General features: G+C 36.9%; 1 protein-coding gene across 5 annotated transcripts in view; it reads right to left on the bottom strand.

The window, feature by feature from the left end:
* LRP6 (LDL receptor related protein 6) overlaps positions 1-21,800 on the bottom strand; it is a 169,113-nt gene that overhangs the window by 132,717 nt on the left and 14,596 nt on the right. For all 5 annotated transcript variants that reach the window (XM_070619118.1, XM_070619121.1, XM_070619117.1 and 2 more), the window contains one exon: positions 15,508-15,901. In XM_070619118.1, coding sequence (XP_070475219.1) covers positions 15,508-15,901 — 394 coding nt within the window. The remainder of the gene's footprint in view (positions 1-15,507; positions 15,902-21,800) is intronic.

The following is a 21,800-nucleotide window of genomic DNA, read 5'->3' on the forward strand; positions in this document are numbered from 1 at the left end:
TTAAATTACAAATACTGCAAAACACAAGCATGGGATTTGTGCTTGTATCAATAAAAATCTCTCTCATATCAGAGGTCATTCAACAATATGATTAGTAATACATGGGTTTGGACTTAGCACTCTCCCCCATTCTGTGAGATCAGACAAATTCGTTAATACTTTTTAAAGCAAATGTGGAAAATACTAACTATAATATACTTTTCTACTATTCCTACCTTAACTATAAAAATCTGAATTATTAATTCCAGGGCTGAAATTTTTACTTTGGATTGCTCTGAGGTTAACGAACTAAACTCATTTCAAATGTATACTATATATCTATACTAAGTTAAACATGAGCTCACACTCATGTCTCCAATTCTAATCCACTACCATATACATCATTCTAAGGCATCCTCCCCTTATCTGTAACTTCCCACTCCAACAGTGAGAAACCTGGTTACTACCACCAGCATCTATTTTATTTAATTGTTTAATTCCAGTATAGAATCAGAATTGCTAACTGTACCTCTATGGGAAGCAACACTATCAAGTAGAGTACACTGCTTACGTGCAGTCCCTGTTGCCTTTAGTCTTACAGGTTCAATGCACTTCCAAAGACTTAGGTCAGCACCTTTCCTCTCTCACTCTCTTCAGTGAGATATTTTTCATACATTTCTAATAGAATTAAATTTTTCTGTCTCAATCGGCATTCCATCCTGGTACACTCCAACCTCCTGAATGGTTTTTTCTTAATTTGCATACATTAAGGTTCACTTTTTGCCATAAAGTTCTGTGGGTTTTGACTGATAATGTACAATGTGCTTTTTATGATGCTTCTCACCTTCTATTTACATAACATCTTACAAACAATTTTACAAACGTACACATTTACAAAGCCATCTTCAATTCTACTAAACAGACTACAGAATCTTCAATTCTACTAAACACAGTAAAGAGTCTACATGTTTGCATGCTTATCTCCATACACATACCACTTTTTTCACAATCTCTAAGGAGACTCATTTCAGAAAACTTTGCTTTCACATTATTAACAATTGTCCACTCCATGACTAGGATTTAAGAGAAAACTGTTACACATTTGTATAAGAAACAGATTTCATATCTTATTTTATAACCAAGTTCTTTCTGAGAGTTTCACTTGTGCTTCTATCATTAATAAATTAATGAAAGCTTAAAAAGACCATTGTGAATTCATTTTACTGCTTTCACTTCCACTTCAGTCTTCCTATATATAAACTGAGATGATGTGGATTCACTTACTCAGCTCAGTCTCACTGTAAAGATTTTTTTAAAAAAGTCACTCTAGGCTAAACAGTATCTGTTTACTATAGATAAACAGTTTCTTGTACTAAATAACAGTATTATTAGATCCAATATAAGAGCATACAGGCTCTATTCCCTGGATGCCTGCCCCAATCCAAATTAAACCTCTGAATATACCTGGAACTCATCTATCAAAATTAAGATTCCAGACTATACTATGTAAGATCCTTCTAGTTAATATTGTATTATTCCTTACCCATGCTACATGTATTCAGATTTCTAATACAAAAAAGCACAGCCCGAACTTCTGGTTTCCAGTCCAGCATGTATGAATCTTAGAAGTCATCACTCCACCCTAACAAGCAAAAACCTGAACAAACTGAAAAATCAATAACTCTTCTTAGAGTCATCAGAGAAGTAGCATCACAGAACAAACTGCTGCCCAGCAAATTGGAGAGACAGACAGCAAGATCACAACTTAGCAGAACAGAAACATAAGCACAGTACTAGGATAGGAAAATGTAAACATAATTGACGAATTGCTGGAGACTTAGTGTGGACAAATCTGAAAGTTAAAAACCCCGGAGGGAACCCGTCATGAAGCAGCTCTCACTCTTTTGTGAGTTTTACCCTCAGGAGCTCTACCAGGTCCTCACTGCAAAGATCAAAGTAAAATCCCCTCAAGCTTCCGGGAGAGAGAGGGGAAAAGTACCCATTTTGAAATAAACCAGAGCATTCTATTCTTCTTAACAAGGCCTGCCCTCAAGAGAAGCTATTTTACCAGAGCCTAACCTATTGGGGTTTATCAGAACCTAACTGACTTGAGGGGAAGGAACCAACTCCAGCCCCCTCCAATCATCCTGCCCCACCTACAGGAGTGAATACTCTGAGGAGTATTTGTGAAGCTCACAGCCCAGGAGCACAGGCTCACTGAAAGATTGAGACCTAATCACAGAACTATATGAACAGTTCCCCTCTCCCAACACCTAGACACATTACTAAAGGCCTACCTACTGCAGTTCCTTTTACCTAGTATATCATGTCCAGCGTTCAACAAAAACTTACAAGACATAAAGGGAGAAAAATAGTTTGAAGAGACAGAGTAAGCATCAGAACCAGACTCAGATACGGCAGGGATGTTGGAATTATCAGACCAGGAATTTAAAACAACTATGATTAATATGCTAAGGACTCTAATGGAAAAGATAGACAACATGCAGGAACAGATGGGTAATAGAACCAGAGAGATGAAAACTCAAAGAAAGAACCAAAAATAAAAGCTGGAGATCAAAAACACTGTAACAGAAATGAATGCCTTTTTTTTTTTTAAAGAGTGGCAGCTGAGCTAACATCTGTTGCCAATCTTCTTCTTCTTCTTCTTCCTTTTTTTCTTCTTCTTCTCTCCAAAGGCCCCCAGTACATAGCTGTAGATTCTAGTTGTGAGTGCCTCTGGTTGTGCCATGTGGGGTGCTGCCTCAGCATGGCCTGATGAGTGGTGCCACAGACGCGCCCAGGATCCGAACCGGTGAAACCCTGGGCCACCCAAGCAGAGCATGCAAACTTAACCACTTGACCACAGGGCCAGCTCCAGAAATGAACGCCTTTAACAGGCTCATTAGTAGAATGGACACGGCTGAGGAAAGAATCTCCAAGCTTACAGATATGTCCATAAAAACTTCCAAACTGAAAAGCAAAGAGAAAAGACACTAGGGAAAAAAAAAATGGAACAGAATATCCAAGAACTGTGGGTAAACTACAAAAGGTATAATATATGCATAATGGGACTATTAGAGGGAAAAGAGAGAAAGGAATATTTGAAGCAATAATGACTTAGAATTTCCCCAAGTAAAGTCAGATACCAAATTACAGATTCAGGAAGCTCAGAAACAGTAAGGAGCAAAAGTAAAAAAAAAAACCTAGGGCCAGCCCCATGGCCGAGTGGTTAAGTTCATGCGCTCAGCTTCAGCAGCCCAAGGTTTTGCCAATTCGAATCCTGGGCACAGACATGGCACCACTCATCAAGCCATGCTGAGGCAGCATTCCACATGCACAACTAGAAGGGCCCACAACTAGAAATACACAACTATGTACCAGGGGGCTTTGGAAGAAAAAGGAAAAATAAAATCTTTAAAAACAAAAAAACCTTACACCTAGGCATATCATGTTCAAACTCCAGAAAAATCAAAGATAAACAAAAAAAAAAATCCAGAAGAAAAAACTCCTTATGTATAGAGGAGCAAAGATAAGATTTACATCTGAATTCTCCTCAGAAACCACGTAAGCAAGAAACTGGAGTGAAATATTTAAAGAGTTGAGACGAAAAAACCTACCAACGTAGAATTCTATACCCTGCAAAATTATCCTTCAAAAGTGAAGGAGAAATAGAGATTTTCTCAGACAAACAAAACCTGAGGGAAATTACTGCCTATAGATCTGCCTTACAAGAAAAGAAGTACTTCAGAGAGAAGGAAAATGATACAGGTAAGCAACTCAGATCCACATGAAGAATGGAAGAGCCTCAGAGAAGGAACAGTGAAAGTAAAATAAAAATTTTTATTTTTCTCATTCTTAACTGATCCAACAGATAACAGTTTGTTCAAAATAACAATAGCAACAACATATTCAATGATTATAGCTTACGTACAAGTGAAATGAATGACAGCAATGATACAAGGGACAGAAGGGAGGAAGCTGGAATACTATTTTGCTCCACTCAATTTTGCTGTGAACCTAAAACTGCTCTAAAAAATAAAATACATTTTAAAATGGGGGAGGCAAATTGCTTCAGTTTGCTGCTTTAGAAAGCTTGGTGATTATTTTTAGCAGTCAGTAAAATTGATACCAAATCCTCATTTGGCACATTCCCCAAAGGCAGCTAAATTATGCACCCAAAGGAAGGAATACGAAACAGAGCTTTAAAGGAGAAATGTTATTCCTAAAATGTAACAAGTGGGTGTATCCAGTTAACGTAATCACCTGCCAGCAGAATGGGGCTCTTTGTTTGGGTCGTCTCTGAAACGGTCACACTTTATTTTTCCCTTGGCTTCAGACTCAGAATCTGCTTTATGAGACTTTACCCTTCTCCAGGGAACACAGAAAAATGGTAATGGGTCCTAAAGAGCCACGAGAGAAGCATTCATGACATTCAGAGATGTAGAACTGAAGCTGATCCAAAAGGAGTGGAAGCTACTGAGCCCTGCTTAGAAGACGCAGTAGAGGGATGTGATGCTGGAGAACTATGGCAGCTGATCTCCCTGGGAATTCTATTTTGCAAACCCAAACACCATTCAGCATAGCGGGGGAGAAAAAACCCTGGAGCAGGAAAGAAAACATCCACTGGGATTTGTCCTCCAGAATCAGAAAAGAACCCTCTGTATCCTAAGTAGATACAGGGGATCTACTCTGTACCTGGAGTTATGAGTATCTGAGGACTTTATTTGGGCCAGGTGAGGGGATAAAGTTGAGTTACGATATTTTAACACTGTCAAATGAATACCAATTTACTAAATCCCTCACTACAAGCACAGTGCAAGACAAGATTAGCATGCTCTGCCTTCAAACACATGTAATCCAGACACGACATGAATACATAATTCTCTCTACAAATGTAAGACTCCACTACTTCACGTACTGAAAGAAATTAAAGGTTCATTCTATGCGTGAGAGAGAGATCACGCTAAAATTCCAAATGAAGCTTACAAAAGAGCTTTAAAAACTCCCACTAAACTTTTTTAAATTCCAATTTTTCACTTCAATCTATTACACAGATAATTTAAAAACAAAATTGGATCCTTTAGGAGTTTTTTTCCATCATTTTTCAAAATAATTCTATGATTTCAAAATTTCCAGAAACTTTACACAGCTAGAGTAGAGCTGCCAAAAGAAAGCATCATGGGGCAATGAATGTCAAGTAAGTCATCAAGAGTTATATCTGCATTGGAAAGATGAGGGAAGGCCATTTCCTGTGCTAAAATATATAACAGATATGCAGACTCTGGCTGTAACTATTAAGCTGCATAAGAGAATATGAAGAAATCAGGTATATACAGTAAAGGGTACCTGCTAAAAATCTTGAGTAACATACTACGGTATTAGATTTAATAAGGAGCATTATTTACAGGATGCTACTTTTAAGACAGAGTTAACTTTTAAAAGCGGGGATGGGGGGCTGATGCTGGGGGCACCAGCCAATAAGGGAAAGAGGTAAACTTTTAATTTAAAGATCAGCTAGGAAAATGGAAAATATCAGACTGCTAGCACAACAGATTTTAGGATTCAGGGGAAAAAAGAAAATTCCTAAGGAAAAAAACATTCTCCAGATTCTCTTCTAGGATATGACAGAAACATTTTCTATTGTTAAAATGAAGAACATTTGACGCTGAGGCTTGAAAAACTTCCCCTTAGCTCAGCTATCTAAAAATTAGACTGTGAGGTAAAAACTCCTTGACTACATTTTATTTTGGACTCTCCAAAAATAAAAAATAACTGGGGAGTACATATTAAGGAGTAGGTTTGGTTTGGTTTAGTTGTTTTGTTTTTGTTTGGGCAGTTAACCTAGCTTAGAAACCTATGGTTACCTAAAAGTACTTAACAATAAAAATGCTAAATACAACTAGCGGTGTAATATATTCTGCAAAGACTTTATCAGCATCATATTTAAAGGCCAATTTTAGTATCCTGGAGGAAATGCAACAGTGTCTGATAAGTCCCTCCCTATGGCTTCTCAAAAGCCAGGCTCCAGGCTCATATAGCAGAAATCTCTTTTCAGCAACAATTACTACTAACTCTCCAATTATGCAGTTTATTTGGCCCATAATTTATTTAGGCTTCAATGAGTTCTATTTTGGCTTTGAATTAAGAGAAGATAAACATATTTACTTGATACTGAAGAATTAAATATATGTGGTTACAGCTCCACTTTGCAATAGTATGCACATCTGCTATTCATCAAAAATCATGAAAATCAGTACCAGGGTGCCATATGCTGTTCACTAGTTTCCATACAAATGTAATTTTATTGCTGTATCTGGCCTGCTATCCATTTGTAATGTTTTCTGGAAAATAATTTTTAAATAGAGTTAAGAGTAGAAGATAGGTTTCGTTTTACTTAGAAAGTAATTAAAGTACGTAAAGAAAACATTAAGTTTTCAAGACATCAAAATTCTTTATGCCAGTAAAAATATCTCAACTGACAATCAGTCTAGATACCAGCCATTTTATACATTTATTTTATACAAATTTATTACAACCCAAGCATGTAATTTTTACAACTAGGTAAGCATAAAATCATAAATTTTCCAAAAGTATTCACAGACCCCTAAATCTAGTACGAACACTCAATCTGAATCCAGTTTCCCCTAACAAAAATATTCAGAAAAGTTCAGTTTCAATAAATCTAAACTGAAGACATAAATTTTCACCCTTTACAAGATGTAATTATACACAAAAGTGGCTAATTAAGATAACATGTGGAATTGAATCATAAAAACTAAGTGAACCAGATCTAAACTAGACCATAAATCACTTCACGATCCTTGAAGTTACTTATACAATCCTACCTATAATTAAAGGAAGTCATTAATAACATATTAGTAAGTACGAATAATGCCCAACTATCATGCACATATATCCCGAATAAGAAAAGGAAATATTTAAAAATATAAATTAGAATTTCTATTTCTGGTAATTTGGTAACAAGATAATCAGAAAGCCTTCCTTTTACAAACACCTAGAAGCACTGGTTAGTCTTATTTGATTTATACATTGCTGTGATGTGAATGCTTGCGTCCCCTCAAAATTTCTATGTTGACATCCTAACACCCAAAGTTGATAGTATTAGCTACTCAGCCATAAAAAAAAAAGATAAAATCGTCCCACTTGCAACAACATGGATGGAACTTGAGAGTATTATGTTAAGCGAGATAAGCCAGACAGAGAAAGACATCGTATGATTTCGCTCATATGTGGAAGATTAGATAAATACATGGACAAAAAGATCAGACTAGAGGTTACCAGAAAGGAAAGGGGTTAGGGGGGTGGACATAAGGGATAAAGGGGCACATATACATGGTAATGGACAAATAATGTACAACTGAAATTTCACGATGTTATAAACTACCATGACTTCAATTAAAAAAAAGATGATAGTATTAGGATGCAGGGCCTTTGGGAGGTGCTTAGTCATGAAAGCAGCCCTCATGAATGGGATTAGTGCCTTATAAACAAGGCTCAAGAGAGACTCCTAGGCACTTCTACCATGTGAGGACACAGCAAGAAGGTGACAGCTATAAATCCGGAAGAGGGCCCCCATCAGAAGTGGACTGTATGTTGGGATTGGCCCTGTGGCATAGTGGTTAAGTTTGGCGCGTTCCACTTTGGCAGTCTGGGTTCACAGGTTCGGATCCCAGGCACAGACCTACACACTGCTCATCAAGCCAAGCTGTGGCAGCATCCCACATACAAAGTAGAGGAAGACTGGCACAGATGTTAGCTCAGGGACAATCCTCCTCACCAAAAAAAAAAAAAAAAAAAAAAAGATGAGAGCATATCAAAAGGACAGAAACAAACTTGAAGGAGCTCCCAACGGCCAAATCTGGGACAACCTGAGCAAGAAATCTTGACAGTAATGGATTCCAACCTATAGAATAAAATAAATGCCCATGAGTCCTTACTAATAGAAATAATTGAACAAATAAGTGAAAAAGATAGGACAGCTCTTCCTTAAGGTAGAATTTTAACTAATAATGCATGTAAGAGGAGCACCAGAACTAGAAAAATCACTATTTGACAAACACCATGTAATCACTGTTGCAGGCAAAACCATCAAGGCTAAAATCAGCAAATATTTATTACAGGGAAAAACACAGTAAATACAATTAAAACCAAAAAAAAACCTGACAGACAATACCATAAGCAAGTGATCAAATGTAACATGGCCAATATCCACATTATGTACCTGCCGATATAATGCCCAAAGAAGAGCACAACACCACTTCTGTGATATTCTTGCCAAAGGTATACTTAATCTAATCATTAGAAAACATCAGACAACCCCAAACTGAGGAACATTATACAAAACGATTGGCCAGTAATCTTCAAAAGGTCAAGGTTATTAAAGAGAAAGACTGTTAAAATGTCCCAGATCAGAAAAAACTAAGGAGATAACAACTACATGCAAAATGGGATTCTAGAGCAGAAAAAGGATACAAGTGGCAAAACTGGAGAAATTCAAACATGGTATATAGATTAGTTAGTAGTATTGTATCAAGATCAATTTCCTGTTCTAGATAACTGTTCTATGGTTATATAAAATGTTAATATTAGGGAAGCTGGATGAAGGTTATAAATGAACTGTGTATATTTTTTGTAACTTGGTTGTAAGTCAAATTATTGATACACTATTCTCTCTGCTTTTATGTAGGCTGAAATTTTCCCATAATAAGTTGTTTAAATTAGGGGCACAAAGAACTTCCAGAAAAGTAAAATACAGTCACTGATATGAAAAACTCAGTTGATTCATTAAACTGCAAAATTAGGTGCAGCTGAAGAAATAGTTAGTTATGTGGAAAGCAGGTACAAAAATCAACCAGAAAGTAGCCAAGAGAAACAGAGATAAGAAGATATGAAAGCAAGATTAAGAGGCATGGAGCAGAAAATCAGAAGGTCTCTCACAAAGCAAACAGGCATTCCCAAGGAGACTAAAGAGAATGAAGGAAAAGTAACAAATAATGGGCAATAATTTTCTAGAATTAAATAAAAACAATTAGATTCTAGAAACATGAGTTTTAACCAGGACAAATAAAATATATCCATATCTAAAACCAAGGAAGGTAAAGCTGCAAAATATCAAAAATTAAGGAATGCTTAAGGGCTGCTTTTAAGCAACCAGGAAAAAAAAAAAGATCAAATACTTACAAAACAACAATAATTAGAAAATAGCAGACTTCTCACACCAACAATTAAAGTCATAATATCCTTGAAGGATCAAAGGACTGAGTGAAAATGACTATCACCTAGAATTCTATAATCAACTAATTATTATTTCAAGAATGAGGGCAAAATAAATACATTTTCAAACGAAGACCAAGAGTTTACCATTAGCAGACCTTTGATGACGAAATATTAAAGAACATACTTCAGGCAGGAAGAAGCTGAACCCAAATGCATTAAGTGGGATGCAAAAAGCAATAGTAAAATAAGAAATTGGTACAGTGAGTAAATCTAAAAACAAAGAATTTATAAAATCCTCCTTCAAATAAAGCTACCACGTTGCATTTTTAAGTAATTCAATTTGCAAACTACAAGGCTTCAGCAAGATACTTTTCATAAAAGAAAAAAGCACCAAATGTGGAATCAGAAAATCTCAACTAAGAATCTGGCTATCTCTTAGCTTATCTTGGCCAAAGGCCTTGGTTTCTTGAGCCAAAAAGTGAAGGCATTTAAGCTAAAGATCCTTAAGATTCCCTATGAGTTCTAGGATTTAATAGATAGAAAATAGGCTTCCTCAATTTACCAGGACATCTTTTAGAACTGTAAGTTGTTGAGAGTTCACAGCAAGATCCTTCATACACAGAACCAGTGCGTTAACAGCCAAGTCCCGTACGGAGCTTTAGATTTTAGGATAATTGGCTATCTGCTTCTATGCAAAAACTTTGGAAATGGATATGATCTCAGGGAAAGAACAGAGAAAATGCACTTTTAAACCGTTCCATATTTCAAGAGCCGATGAAGGTAAAAAAGGATGGTCCAAGTAGTAGGAACAACAAAACAGTACAAAAATCAGGAGGTCTTAAAAGGACATTTTTTGGAAGGAATACAGTTTCAATATCAAATGCTGTGAAAAAGACTACAGACAGTCGTTTTATTCTTACTTCACAAATTAGCTACCTCACAAACTCCTCCATCTTAAAGGCTCAATGACACAAAAACTGGGTAAGGTCAAAACTAATTTACTATAGTTTCTAAAGAGGCAATCACACTGGAATATAGTAAGAATACATAAGATCCTCCAAATATAGAGAATAATTAATACTCAGTTAAAAATATCCTATTCTTTACCATCACAAAATTTCATTCTTCTCTGTGCTAAGAATGAATTAAAAGGTCAACGCTGCAAGCAAGGAAAGCTTTTATTAAAAAGGCAAACCTATTAAAAGACTGGGCTAGGTAAAACCATCTAGTTATATTGCAAATATTCCCTTTCAATAGACCCTCAACAAAAGTGGACCTGGAAAAATGGGACATAAAAAAATTAGACTACATAATTAAAATTCAATTTGAGACAGGGTGATGGACAGCACCAGATATGAAGAACTAAAAACTGGATGAAGGTTAAGATGCTTTTAAGAAAAAAGCCCTACACTAACATTTGAGAATATATATACACACACACACACACTTTTTTTTTTTTTAAAGATTGGCACCTGAGCTAACAACCGTTGCCAATCTTTTTTTTTTCCCTGCTTTTTTCTCCCCGAATCCCCCCAGTATATAGTTGTATATTTTAGCTGTGGTTCCTTCTAGTTGTGGCATTTGGGATGCCGCCTCAACATGCCCCGAGGAGCAGTGCCACGTCTGCCCCCAGGATCCCAACCCGAGAAAGCCTGGGCCACGGAAGCAGAGCGCGCGAATTTAACCACTCAGCCATGGGGCCAGCCCCTAGAATACGTATATACATACACATTCTTAAATTTTTTTTCATTTCCAAGGATTCTGATTCATATCCCCTTGGCTGGCAAAGCTAAATCTATCTAGATTTCCTGGATTAGTGGATTTTCTAATACATTTCCCTTAACTTTTAGATAACCTCACCCTGTATCTCAAAAAACGTATGAATTTATATAATCTGCCTAAAAGAATTAATTGGCTACATTTTTCCACTCTTCATACACAAAGAATCATTTGACATTTCAAAGTATTTTTCAGTCTATAACAAGTGGAATTGGAAAACAAGTGGAAACTGGTTTTAGGGGTGGACTAGCCCTAAAAAAGGAGGTTGAGTGTGAGGATATATGCAATAAGGGCAGTAGAAACAAAATTTTATGAAGAATCTGTGCTACAGAAACACAATTCTAAATGTAACATACCTAAATTGCCGACTTGAATGTACAACTGCAACTGTAAAATAAAATTTTAAAAACAGATATACAGGGCCAGCCCAGTGGCGCAGCAATTAAGTTCACACATTCCGCTTCTCGGTGGCCCATGGTTCACCGGTTAGGATCCCGGGTGCGGACATGGCACCGTTAGGCAAAGGCCACGCTGTGGCAGGCATCCCACGTATAGAGTAGAGGAAGATGGGCATGGACGTTAGCTCAGGGCCAGTCTTCCTCAGCAAAAAGAGGAGGATTGGCAGTAGTTAGCTCAGGGCTAATCTTCCTCAAAAAAAATAAAATAAAATAAAATTTTAAAAATAAAAAAATAAAAACATATATAGAGTAATTTCTTTAAATGCCTCACTTTTTAAACTTAACATCAAAACTGAAAGGAACCTATTATTTTAGAGATGAAGAAACTGAGATCCAAGAAAATGAACTAATTTTCTGGTAAATAACAGAGCTAGATGTGATATAAAGCAAGCTCAAGGGAATTTATTTTTATATAACAGGATCTTGATAACTTTTGTTGAAAAGACCAAAAATCTTAAGTTTTAAATAAACAACTGTAATCAAAGCCATAGTGACTTGGAATTCAGAAGAGACCATGGTAAAATTTATGTTTGCTTAGAAAACACTTTCTCCCCTAACGAGGAAAATGAATAGGATTATAAAAGCAAATACAAGGTCCAGCCACTCAAAAAATATTTACTGAATACCTACTATGTGGCAAGAACTTTTTTAGTCATCTGGGATACACCAGTGTAGAAAATACTTTTAAATATACTCAAGAAATGACAATTACATGTATATAATTGATAGGGAAATTACAAATCATTCTTTTTCCATCGAGCTAGGTCTGCAAGCACTTTTAAAGCAGAACTTGTAGTGTTGTTATTATTATACTTGATGATAAAAATGTATTTTTAAAGCATATATCATTCAAAGCTGTTCAGTATGAATTCACTTCAGACTGAATCACTAAAGCTTACCTTTTTAAAAAATATCCAAAACGATGTGAATCTGAACAGATCCTTAACAAACAAAAACCCTTAGAACCGCTTTATTTGTACCTGAAACAACAGGTCCTCAGTATCACTAAGATTAGTACAGTGAATGTGGAACAGATTAAGGAACTCCATCATTCGGAGCAGGCACATAATCTGGAATTACTTTCACTATAAAGTAAGGATACTGCTTTCTGTAACTATGGCTGTTCATTTCTAGAACAATTTCTATGCACACATTCTCCTGTTCCTTATGCTAAATTCTATACTGCCAGTCACTCAAAAGAAAAAAAAAAAAAATCTCAGACTACCAGAGGCCAAATTTAAGGAGGGAAATAAAAATCTTCCTTCAGTTTAGGCTAAATGGACTGATTACACAAAGAACTCCATACATCCGAAAGCACACAGATGTCTGCACTAGTTCCCAGGGCTCAAACAATACCAGCCATTCAATAGCTTTCCTTTTATATAAGCTTATGTGAGAGCTCAGTCAGCTCCTCTGAACCTCACAACCCAGGATCCTGGAACCCTGATAAAGCATACATTTTTCCTCAGCACTGTTTTCAAGTACTTTCTCTGGAAAGCAAACCATTTTTCCCCAAAAATCAATCTGGAAATCATCTCTTATGTTTGCTAAGTAATGTACTCGATCTAAAATTACTTTTCCATTAAAACCACAGTCCTTAATTCATATCTAAGATCAACACTGAAAGACTGTTTGATAGAATATACTTTTAAATGCATGAGTTTTAAAATACAATTTTAAATACATTCCATCATGCTAATTACCAAATGTATACTATTTGACTGCATTATATCTGTTTTCAGGTGTGCAATTTTTTAAATAGCCATATGATACAAAGTATCTTCCCAAAAATTAAGACAATTTTAAAGGGGGGAAAAGGTGAATTTACACACATACACACACACACTCTACACTAACCGCAGACATTAAAAATAATGAAAGAGATTTCACCAGGTTTTTGACCAAACCTTCAGACCTCAGGAAAAACAGTCACCCTTTACTGACTGTCCCCCCTCAGAAGCTTAAATAACACTAATTCCTGCCTTCAAAGCACATTATTATTGATTCTTCCAGTAACATCCTTTATCAGCTGAATAACTGGCAAATTCTCACCTTCAATATTTGGAAGTATCATGGATAAATTAAAACCAGAAAAACTCCAATGTTCTTTTCAATCATATGGCAAATCACTTTCTAAGACACTCATCAGATCTGACACCCAGAAGTAAGGGGTGTTTTAGGGGCAGAAAATTAGAAAGATTCATTTACTCATTATATTATTAGATCCTGAATAGTCAAGAGCTGCCTATAAATTCAGCTCCCTTGAATATGTGCTATCTCATAATCACTATCCCTTGCAGAAATGATCAGGACATTGCTCCAGAATTGTGGCCATCAAGCTATTTTCTCCACCCATCATCCCTAGGAGCTCCCGTGGCCCTTCTAATTCCTTTAACACTCCTCTCCACATACATACAAATGCAAATAAACATGCTCTGAAGAAAAGTTCTCTCTCCCAGGTTTTCTATCCTTAAATAGACAGTAAATGCTTCAAGATATTCCCTCTCTCTCTCCCCAACAAGAGTACAAGAAAACAGAGCCGTGGACATACTAACCATTTAATTAATATTTTGGTAAATTTCCATCACCACCCACCCAGTTACAAGATTGAATTTGTCAAAAAGGAAAAAAAAAAACCTATCTTTTCACCATATTACTCCCTAATGATGACTGAAAGCACCAAAATTCTGAGTGTTCTATAAGGCAGTAACCTCAGAAACATTTCAACATCCTCTGAGACTTACATATTTTGTTGGCAAAACACAAACTCCGCTTCTCAAAAATATCTTCCAAGTTCTCAACAATCAAGTCCTTCAATCAGTACAGTTTACTGCACACCTAGCATCTGAGACCTCCTCCTCGGGACACTCAATCCCTTCTCCTGCTAGCAGCAGGACTATATTTTCTGATGCTTTATTAAGAGCACCATGTGACTGTAGCAGATACCTCTTAATGCCCATCCAAAAATACATAATTTTTATATATTATATAAAATATACATATTTGTGCTTTCCAGAACTTCTCACCCTAAAATTCCACTACGCTACTACCCACTGTTATTTTTTATAGTCAGACAAATCCTTTCATTTTCCTACAACACAGCAACTTCTTTAACCACTATGACCAAATTAGGGCAGATATCAAGACAAAGGAGCACATGTAAACCTTTCCTTTATTTTCCCTAAGTTTTACTTTATTACATAATATTAATCCACTCCCTTCTATAAAGGAAATAAGTTTTAAAGCATCCCAACATACTTTAAAGTCAAGGAAAACAAAGTATTAAAATAGTTATTCACGGGTTATTTATCTTTAGATTTTAACCAGCTATTAGTAACTCATTTCAGGTTCATATTTAGATAAGTTATCTTTACCTAGCCATGACAGTCTTTGTCATGACCATGTATTCAATAGAGAAATACCAAGAAATGGTATATGGTAAGATTGAGGCATAGTAACAGAGAAGCAATGTAGGGACACACTTCACATTTTCTAATGGAATTTACCCATAGCTTTAACTTCCCCTTCTCATAAAAAATAAATCTTTATGGCAAATATATGTTTAGCTAGCAAGAAATGAGTTATTTAACAACCTTTATTTTCCATTCAATAATGACATATTAAATAATACTTCAGAGTTTAATTTAAAAGACACCAGCATTACAAAATGTGTATTTAATAAAAGTTATAAGATCCAGAAAATTGTTTTGTATTATCTCAAGCTACCAAATAGTACTCAAGTCTTCATCCCTTCTTCTCTGCCTTCTAATTATCCCTCATAATTACGAAAAATAAATGCAGAAGAAAAAGGAAGAACTATAAATATGGCTATCCCATAAGTGCTATTAGAAACACAAAACTATTTACAGAAACACCTCACTATAATAGAACACAATATAACTTCCCACATTCAAGTCTAATTGACAAAAAAGCCCAAGGAATCTAAAACTCGATTTTAGACCTTTCTTTTCTCTTGGGGGTTAGGGGGTATATGCTAATGGAGAGAAACTAGGAGAAGATGCAATGACCTTTGTACATTACACAAAAAACTTACCCACTTGAAGGATCTAAGGCAATAGCTCTGGGTTGATCCAACTCTTGCCAAAATAAAACTTTTCGTAAAGATCCATCTAAATTTGAAACTTCAATCCGATTAGTTTCAGAATCTGTCCAGTATAATTTTTCTCCAAGCCAATCACATGCCAGCCCATCAGGGGACAATAATCCAGAAACAACAACATTCTGTACACTCTCAGTTTTGTTAAACTCTGTCCGTTTAATAGCTTCTTCGCTGACATCACTCCAGTATATCAAGCCATGACCAAACACAAAGTCCACCGCAGCTGCATCCTCCAAGCCTCCAACGACAATTGTAGCATTCTCTTTGCCATTCGTAGCATCAACCAATCGTAAGTCCCGTCTGTTTGCGTAGAGCAACAAAGGGGCCGCTGGAACAAGGAAAGAAAAATATTTAAGTAACAAGGAAGGAAATGTGTTGGTTCTCATAAACTGAGTTTCGAATAAGCATTAGTGAGCAAATACTATCAAAACTAAGAGTAAATAAATTAATATAAGACTTTCTAAAATCTTTTCACAAACAAACTATTATTTTTGCAGCATTTTGAAAACAAAAACTTACAAGACAGGTAATTAACTCTACCAGGACACTCTTTATTCTTGTTAAAATAGTCTGTAAGATAAAGTTTAAAAGCATGGCCATACCAAGAGATACGGAGCCACTGGAACACTCAGACTCTACTAGTGGGAATGTAAAATAGTGCAGCCACCTGGGAAACGTTTGCCAGTTTCTTAAAAGGTTAAACATACAACCTACCAAACTAGCCAATTACTCAAGAGAAATAAAAGCATATGTCAATACAAAGACTTGTACATAAATGTCCACTGCAGCTTATTTGTAACAACCCAGACTGGAAGCCACCTAAACATCATCAACAGACTACTGGATAAACAAATTGTGATAGATCCATCAATAAAAAGTAATGAACTATTTGTACATGTGACAGAGGAGACTCTCAAAATAATTGTGCAGAGTCAAAGAAGTCAGACAAAAAAGAGTATATAGTGCATGATGACATTTACATAAAATTTTAGAAAGTTAAAATTAATCTATTGTGACAGAAAGTAGATCAGTAGTTGCCTGGAGGCAGGGAGAAAGGGTGGAAAAGAACTGGGGGAGGAATTATCCAGGGGCATTAGGAAACTTTTGTGGATGATGGCTATGTTACATTGATTATGACAATGGTTCCAGAGGTATACACATATGTCAAAACTTGTTAAATTTTATACTCTACATATGCACAATTTACTGCATATCAATTATACCTTAATAAAACATAAATAGTCTGGCAGAGATCACTTTTAATACAACTATTTTATTCTGTTTTATATCATTATTAGAATGACTTTTGAATAAGACTAATATGACAACTAAATACAAAGCCTATCCTAAAGAAATATTCAACTTTGAGAAAGCTGAAGCTTAGGAACGACATAGCATAAATTCTATGCTTTTCGGGGTTTTCTAAGTATCTATTCCAAGCTTCTGACATGTACTTTCCTGGTTTCAATAATAATTAAAGATCTAGAGCACCACCACCCAAGAGAACGTTCTGTGGTGATAGAAATGTACCTCCACTGCACACTACAGTAGCCACTGGCCACACATGACTATAGAGCACTTAAAATATGGCTAGTGTGACTAAGAAATTACATTTTAATTTTTATTTAATCTTATTTAAATGTAAATAAATAAATGGTCGTATTGGATAGCAGGGATCTAGAGGCTGAGATGAAGAACATAAATGAGGGATCAAAAATACGAGCTATCATGCAATCATCTACATGATCTGCTCTCACAATTACTTCAAGTTTCAAACTGTGTCATCCAAAGCCAAGACCAAGCACCATTTAAAAGTAACCACTCCCTCTTTTTTAAGAAATTAATTTCTAAAAATTAAGCTGCTCAAAAAAGTAAGGGATGTTCAGCCAGTGTATGGATTATGTCTGCCAAATCAACTTATGAAGTCCACTGTTTTCATCTTTAAGTACAACATGAATTTCCCTTCTATCCTTCTAACTAAGCTTAAATTCCAACTTTCTTAGTCAGAAACAAATGGGCAGATAGCTTTTTAAAAAGTGACTTAGAGCCCTTTCTGCTTATTCTGTGTATCTGCTGCTGCGATTGGCAAATTAATGAATTTCCCTCACAAATTCACTTTCACCTCTTATCAGGCCTTCACTGGTTTATCAGTCCCCACACTGTTCACTGCATTATCTTAGACTGAGCCCCATATTCTATGGACCAACTATAAAAATCAGAAAAAAGGTCCTCATAAGTTAAGGGTACAAAGCTAAGTGCTGCATAAGGCTAAGAACTTAAAATTTAAAATCCAAGAGTGATAATAAATCTAATACCTATTAGGCAACTTTCTTTATGGCATTATCCCTGGAAAACTGTTTGTATACCAAATCTGTATATGGCATTAGGTAGCACCTAAATGTCTTTTACGACTTTCAAGTCAAACATTAACATGTGCACTGAATACTGGGTCTACAAAAGCCAAAGAAACTTTCTGGTCATTTAAGGCCTCACAAGCCTTCTGAGGAAAAAAAAAATGGGGGAAGGAACAAGTCAATTTCTTTATAATTAAAGATTTTAAAGGACTGTATATAAACCTATACACTATCAAAAGGAAATGCCAGAGTTCAACCTCTTCAACCACCCTTCTGATGCCTACTTTCTACAATATTGTCACCAATATCTATTCAGCAATATATTAAATGGGATATCTGAAAGATATAATTTGACCTGTAATATTGTTTTAATCTACTAAAGAAACAGACTAGATCCACATACACTTGCCCCTGCTTGTAGCCATATACGCCATGCTCTCAATTCCTTCTGACTTCTAATACCCAGATAACCACCATCATCTCTCTTTAGTGGAAACTTCACAGGTGACTAGGAATCCTTGTTTTCCTTTATTAACTTCCTACTACTTTCTCTAGAGGCCTTTCTAAACTTTTTCTACTTTCCTGAAGACAAATTCCATGCTTTGAATCTTTCATTCGCAGATCATTTCATAAAATAATCTCAGTGAAATGTCACACATTCCCAACATCCTAAATTTCTCAAAAAATCTATTTATCTTGTCCTCAGTCACAAACGACACATTGCCCTTCCTCCTTTCTAACACTGAAGCAATACTTTTGGCTCAGTCTCCCTACCTCCTCTCTGCAACTTTGCTCTATCAATTGTTTCCCAGGTTCCTGTACCTTCAGTGGCTCCTGCTAGGTCCCTGCTATCAAAAATGCTTTTTTTAATAACCCTAACCCTACCACCACCAAAAGAATAATTATATTTCTCCTAACCACAAAATCTTACAACATTGGTATACGCTTCATACCACTATCCGTTAGCTGTTAATTCCACCCATCACTCAGCTGAAACTGCTTTCTACAAGTCTTCACAACCAAAACTAATGGCCTTTTCTCAGTCCTTATTTTTGACCTCTGCAGGATTCAACAATGTTGGCCATACCCCTACCTACATAGCCTCTTCTCTTTATACTATACTACCTATTACTCTTTTCTGGTCATGCTTCGTCTGCTTTTTAGTTTCAAATCTTCCTCCCACTTCCCAAATATAGGTATTCCTAAGATTTTCTGTTACTCTCCAAGTGAGGGGGGAGGAGAGAAAATCATCCAAGTCCTCCTGGCCAACAAGCAACAATGCAGGTAATTTTCAAATCATCATCTCTAGCCTCATCTTCAGTTCTGAACCTATAACTTCTTGTTGGTCATCTCTTCCTGCCATTAAGTTCATCACTTTTCCTCTCCTAAAAAAACCCTCAAGAGTCAGTTGTACCACAATTCTAATCTTACTGGTGCGCCCTGGAGCCATCTTTGATGCCTTCCTCTTCCCCCAGTCTGCCAACTACTGTCCTATTGATTCCTCTTTAGCATGTCTTAAATCTGCCTCTTCTGTTCCATTTTTAGAACCACTATCCTACTCCAGACCTTCATGATCTTACACCTGAACTACCCTAATAGTAAGTGATCTCAACACTCCCCTCCCTTTTCTACTTTTAATACTTCTACTTTATCCAACTCAAAAAGCTTTTTGATTTCCTTTGCCTAAAATATAAAGCCTCAATACCTCAGGCCTCCACCAAGTGTTTTACCTATAACTTTAAACTTACCTTTTATAGTCTCTGCATCATACAAATTGGTTTTTAACATATAAACAGTGAGCACATTATATTCCATCATAACAGTGTATTCATTTTCCTGCTTACTCCATACTTGTCTCTCATTATCCCAGTAAGCACATCTAAGTCTTTCACGGCCAGATTCAAATCTTATCTACTCCATAAATCTTTCCAATTGCCTCAGCTTTCCTTCTTTGAGCCATTATAGTCTCTACCATTTGATATTAGCATTTTTTTTCCTTTTTCTTCCCAAAGCCCCCCCCCGCCCCCGTACATAGTTGCATGTTCTTAGTTGTGGTTCCTTCTAGTTGTGGCATGTGGGACACCGCCTCAGTGTGGCCCGATGAGCAGTGCCATGCCCATGCCCAGGACCCGAACTGACAAAACACTGGGCCGCCTGCATCAGAGCGCGCAAACCCAACCACTCGGCCACGGGGCCAGCCCCTGATATTAGCATTTTAAAAAGTATATTTCCAGGGCTGGCCTGGTGGCACATCGGTTAAGTTTGTACGCTCTGCTTCAGTGGCCCAGGGTTCACCAGTCCAGATCCCAAGTGTGGACCTACACACCACTTGTCAAGCCATGCTGTGGCAGCCGTCCCACATAAAATAGAGGAAGATGGGCATGGATGTTAGCTCAGGGCTAGTCTTCCTCAGCAAAAAGAGGACTGATGGCAGATGTTAGCTCAGAGCTAATCTTCCTCAAAAAAAAAAAAGGTCTATTTCCTACTTGAACTAAGATATCCACCCCTTGGGAACAGGAGCCATACCTTACAACTAATTTTACCCCAATCTCTAGCTCAGTTCACTGCACACAGTAATATGGTAAACATACTGTGACACTGTGATTTATAAAAAATATATATTTGGTCATTCAGATGACCAAAATTTCTCATATATATTTGGTCTTTGTCCACAGTTCCTGGCTCACAGCTCCCAAACCCTTGGTATTTCCTAAGTATGCAGAGTGATAACGGTCTTTTGTTATGTTAATGAAGTGACTTTTGGGAAGCACCTAAGGATGGCAGCTGGTGACCAGAACACTCAGTCTCACCTCCCTACCTCCAGGGAGCAGAGAAGAGAGTGAGGTTGAATCAGCTGCCAACGGCCAACAACTTAGTCAATCACGACTACGTAATGAAGCCTCCATAAATACTCAAAAGGACAGCTCATTGCCTTTTTTTGGAGAGTTTCCACATTGGGAAACCAGAATGCTTCCACATGCCACCATTTCGGACCCCAACCACCACAAGGACAGAAGCTCTTTTGTCAGGACCTTGCCCCATGTCTCTCTTCATCTGGCTGTTGATGCGTACCCTTTACCATCCTTTGTAATAAACTGGTAATCTAGTGAGTAATTGAGTTTTCTTGAGGTCTGTGAGCCGTTCTAGCAAATTAATCGAACCAAGGAGGGGGATGCTGGGAATCTGATTTATAGCCAGTTGGTCAGAAGCACAGGTAACAACCTGGGCTTGAGACTGGCATCTGAAGTGGAGGGCAGTCTTGTGGGACTGCGCCCTGTACCTGTGGAATCTGATCCTATCTTCGGGTAGACAGTGTCAGAACTGAGCTGAATTCTCAGACACCCTGCTGATGTCTGAGAACTGCTTGTTGGTGTGCGAAAGCCTCCACAACACACACACTGGAATTGGGTCCAGGAACTCTTTGTACCTATTCACTAATATTTAAAATAAATTTTCCAGAACCTGATCTAAAAATATATTTGTCATAAACCCAAGAGGATTTTACACTAAGTACCAGTCAAGTGCTCACATATGCCCATTACTTAACCATTGACTTGGTTTGACCAAAGTTTAGTCAGGCTTCTCTCCTCCCCGCAGACCCCTAAACTGTGGCTAGCTCTAAGCTTAAGCAGGCCAATGCAGGACATCTTCTCTTAAGGACTCATTCCAAGCATCAGCTGACCACAGGAAAAAAATCTGTTAAACTTTCCTGGTCATGTCATTTGCTAACCCCCATCTACTTGTCCCATTCTCCTACAAAGACCCTGCTAGCACTATTCACTTCTACCTACAAGAGAAAAGCCTTTTTGTTTGACTGAGACACATGCAGATCTTGTAGTCAGAGCAATCTCCCTATTGTAATAGTCTTTTTGA

Source organism: Equus przewalskii, chromosome 5 (assembly GCF_037783145.1).
Source record: "Equus przewalskii isolate Varuska chromosome 5, EquPr2, whole genome shotgun sequence".
NCBI classification, from domain to species: Eukaryota; Metazoa; Chordata; class Mammalia; order Perissodactyla; family Equidae; genus Equus; species Equus przewalskii.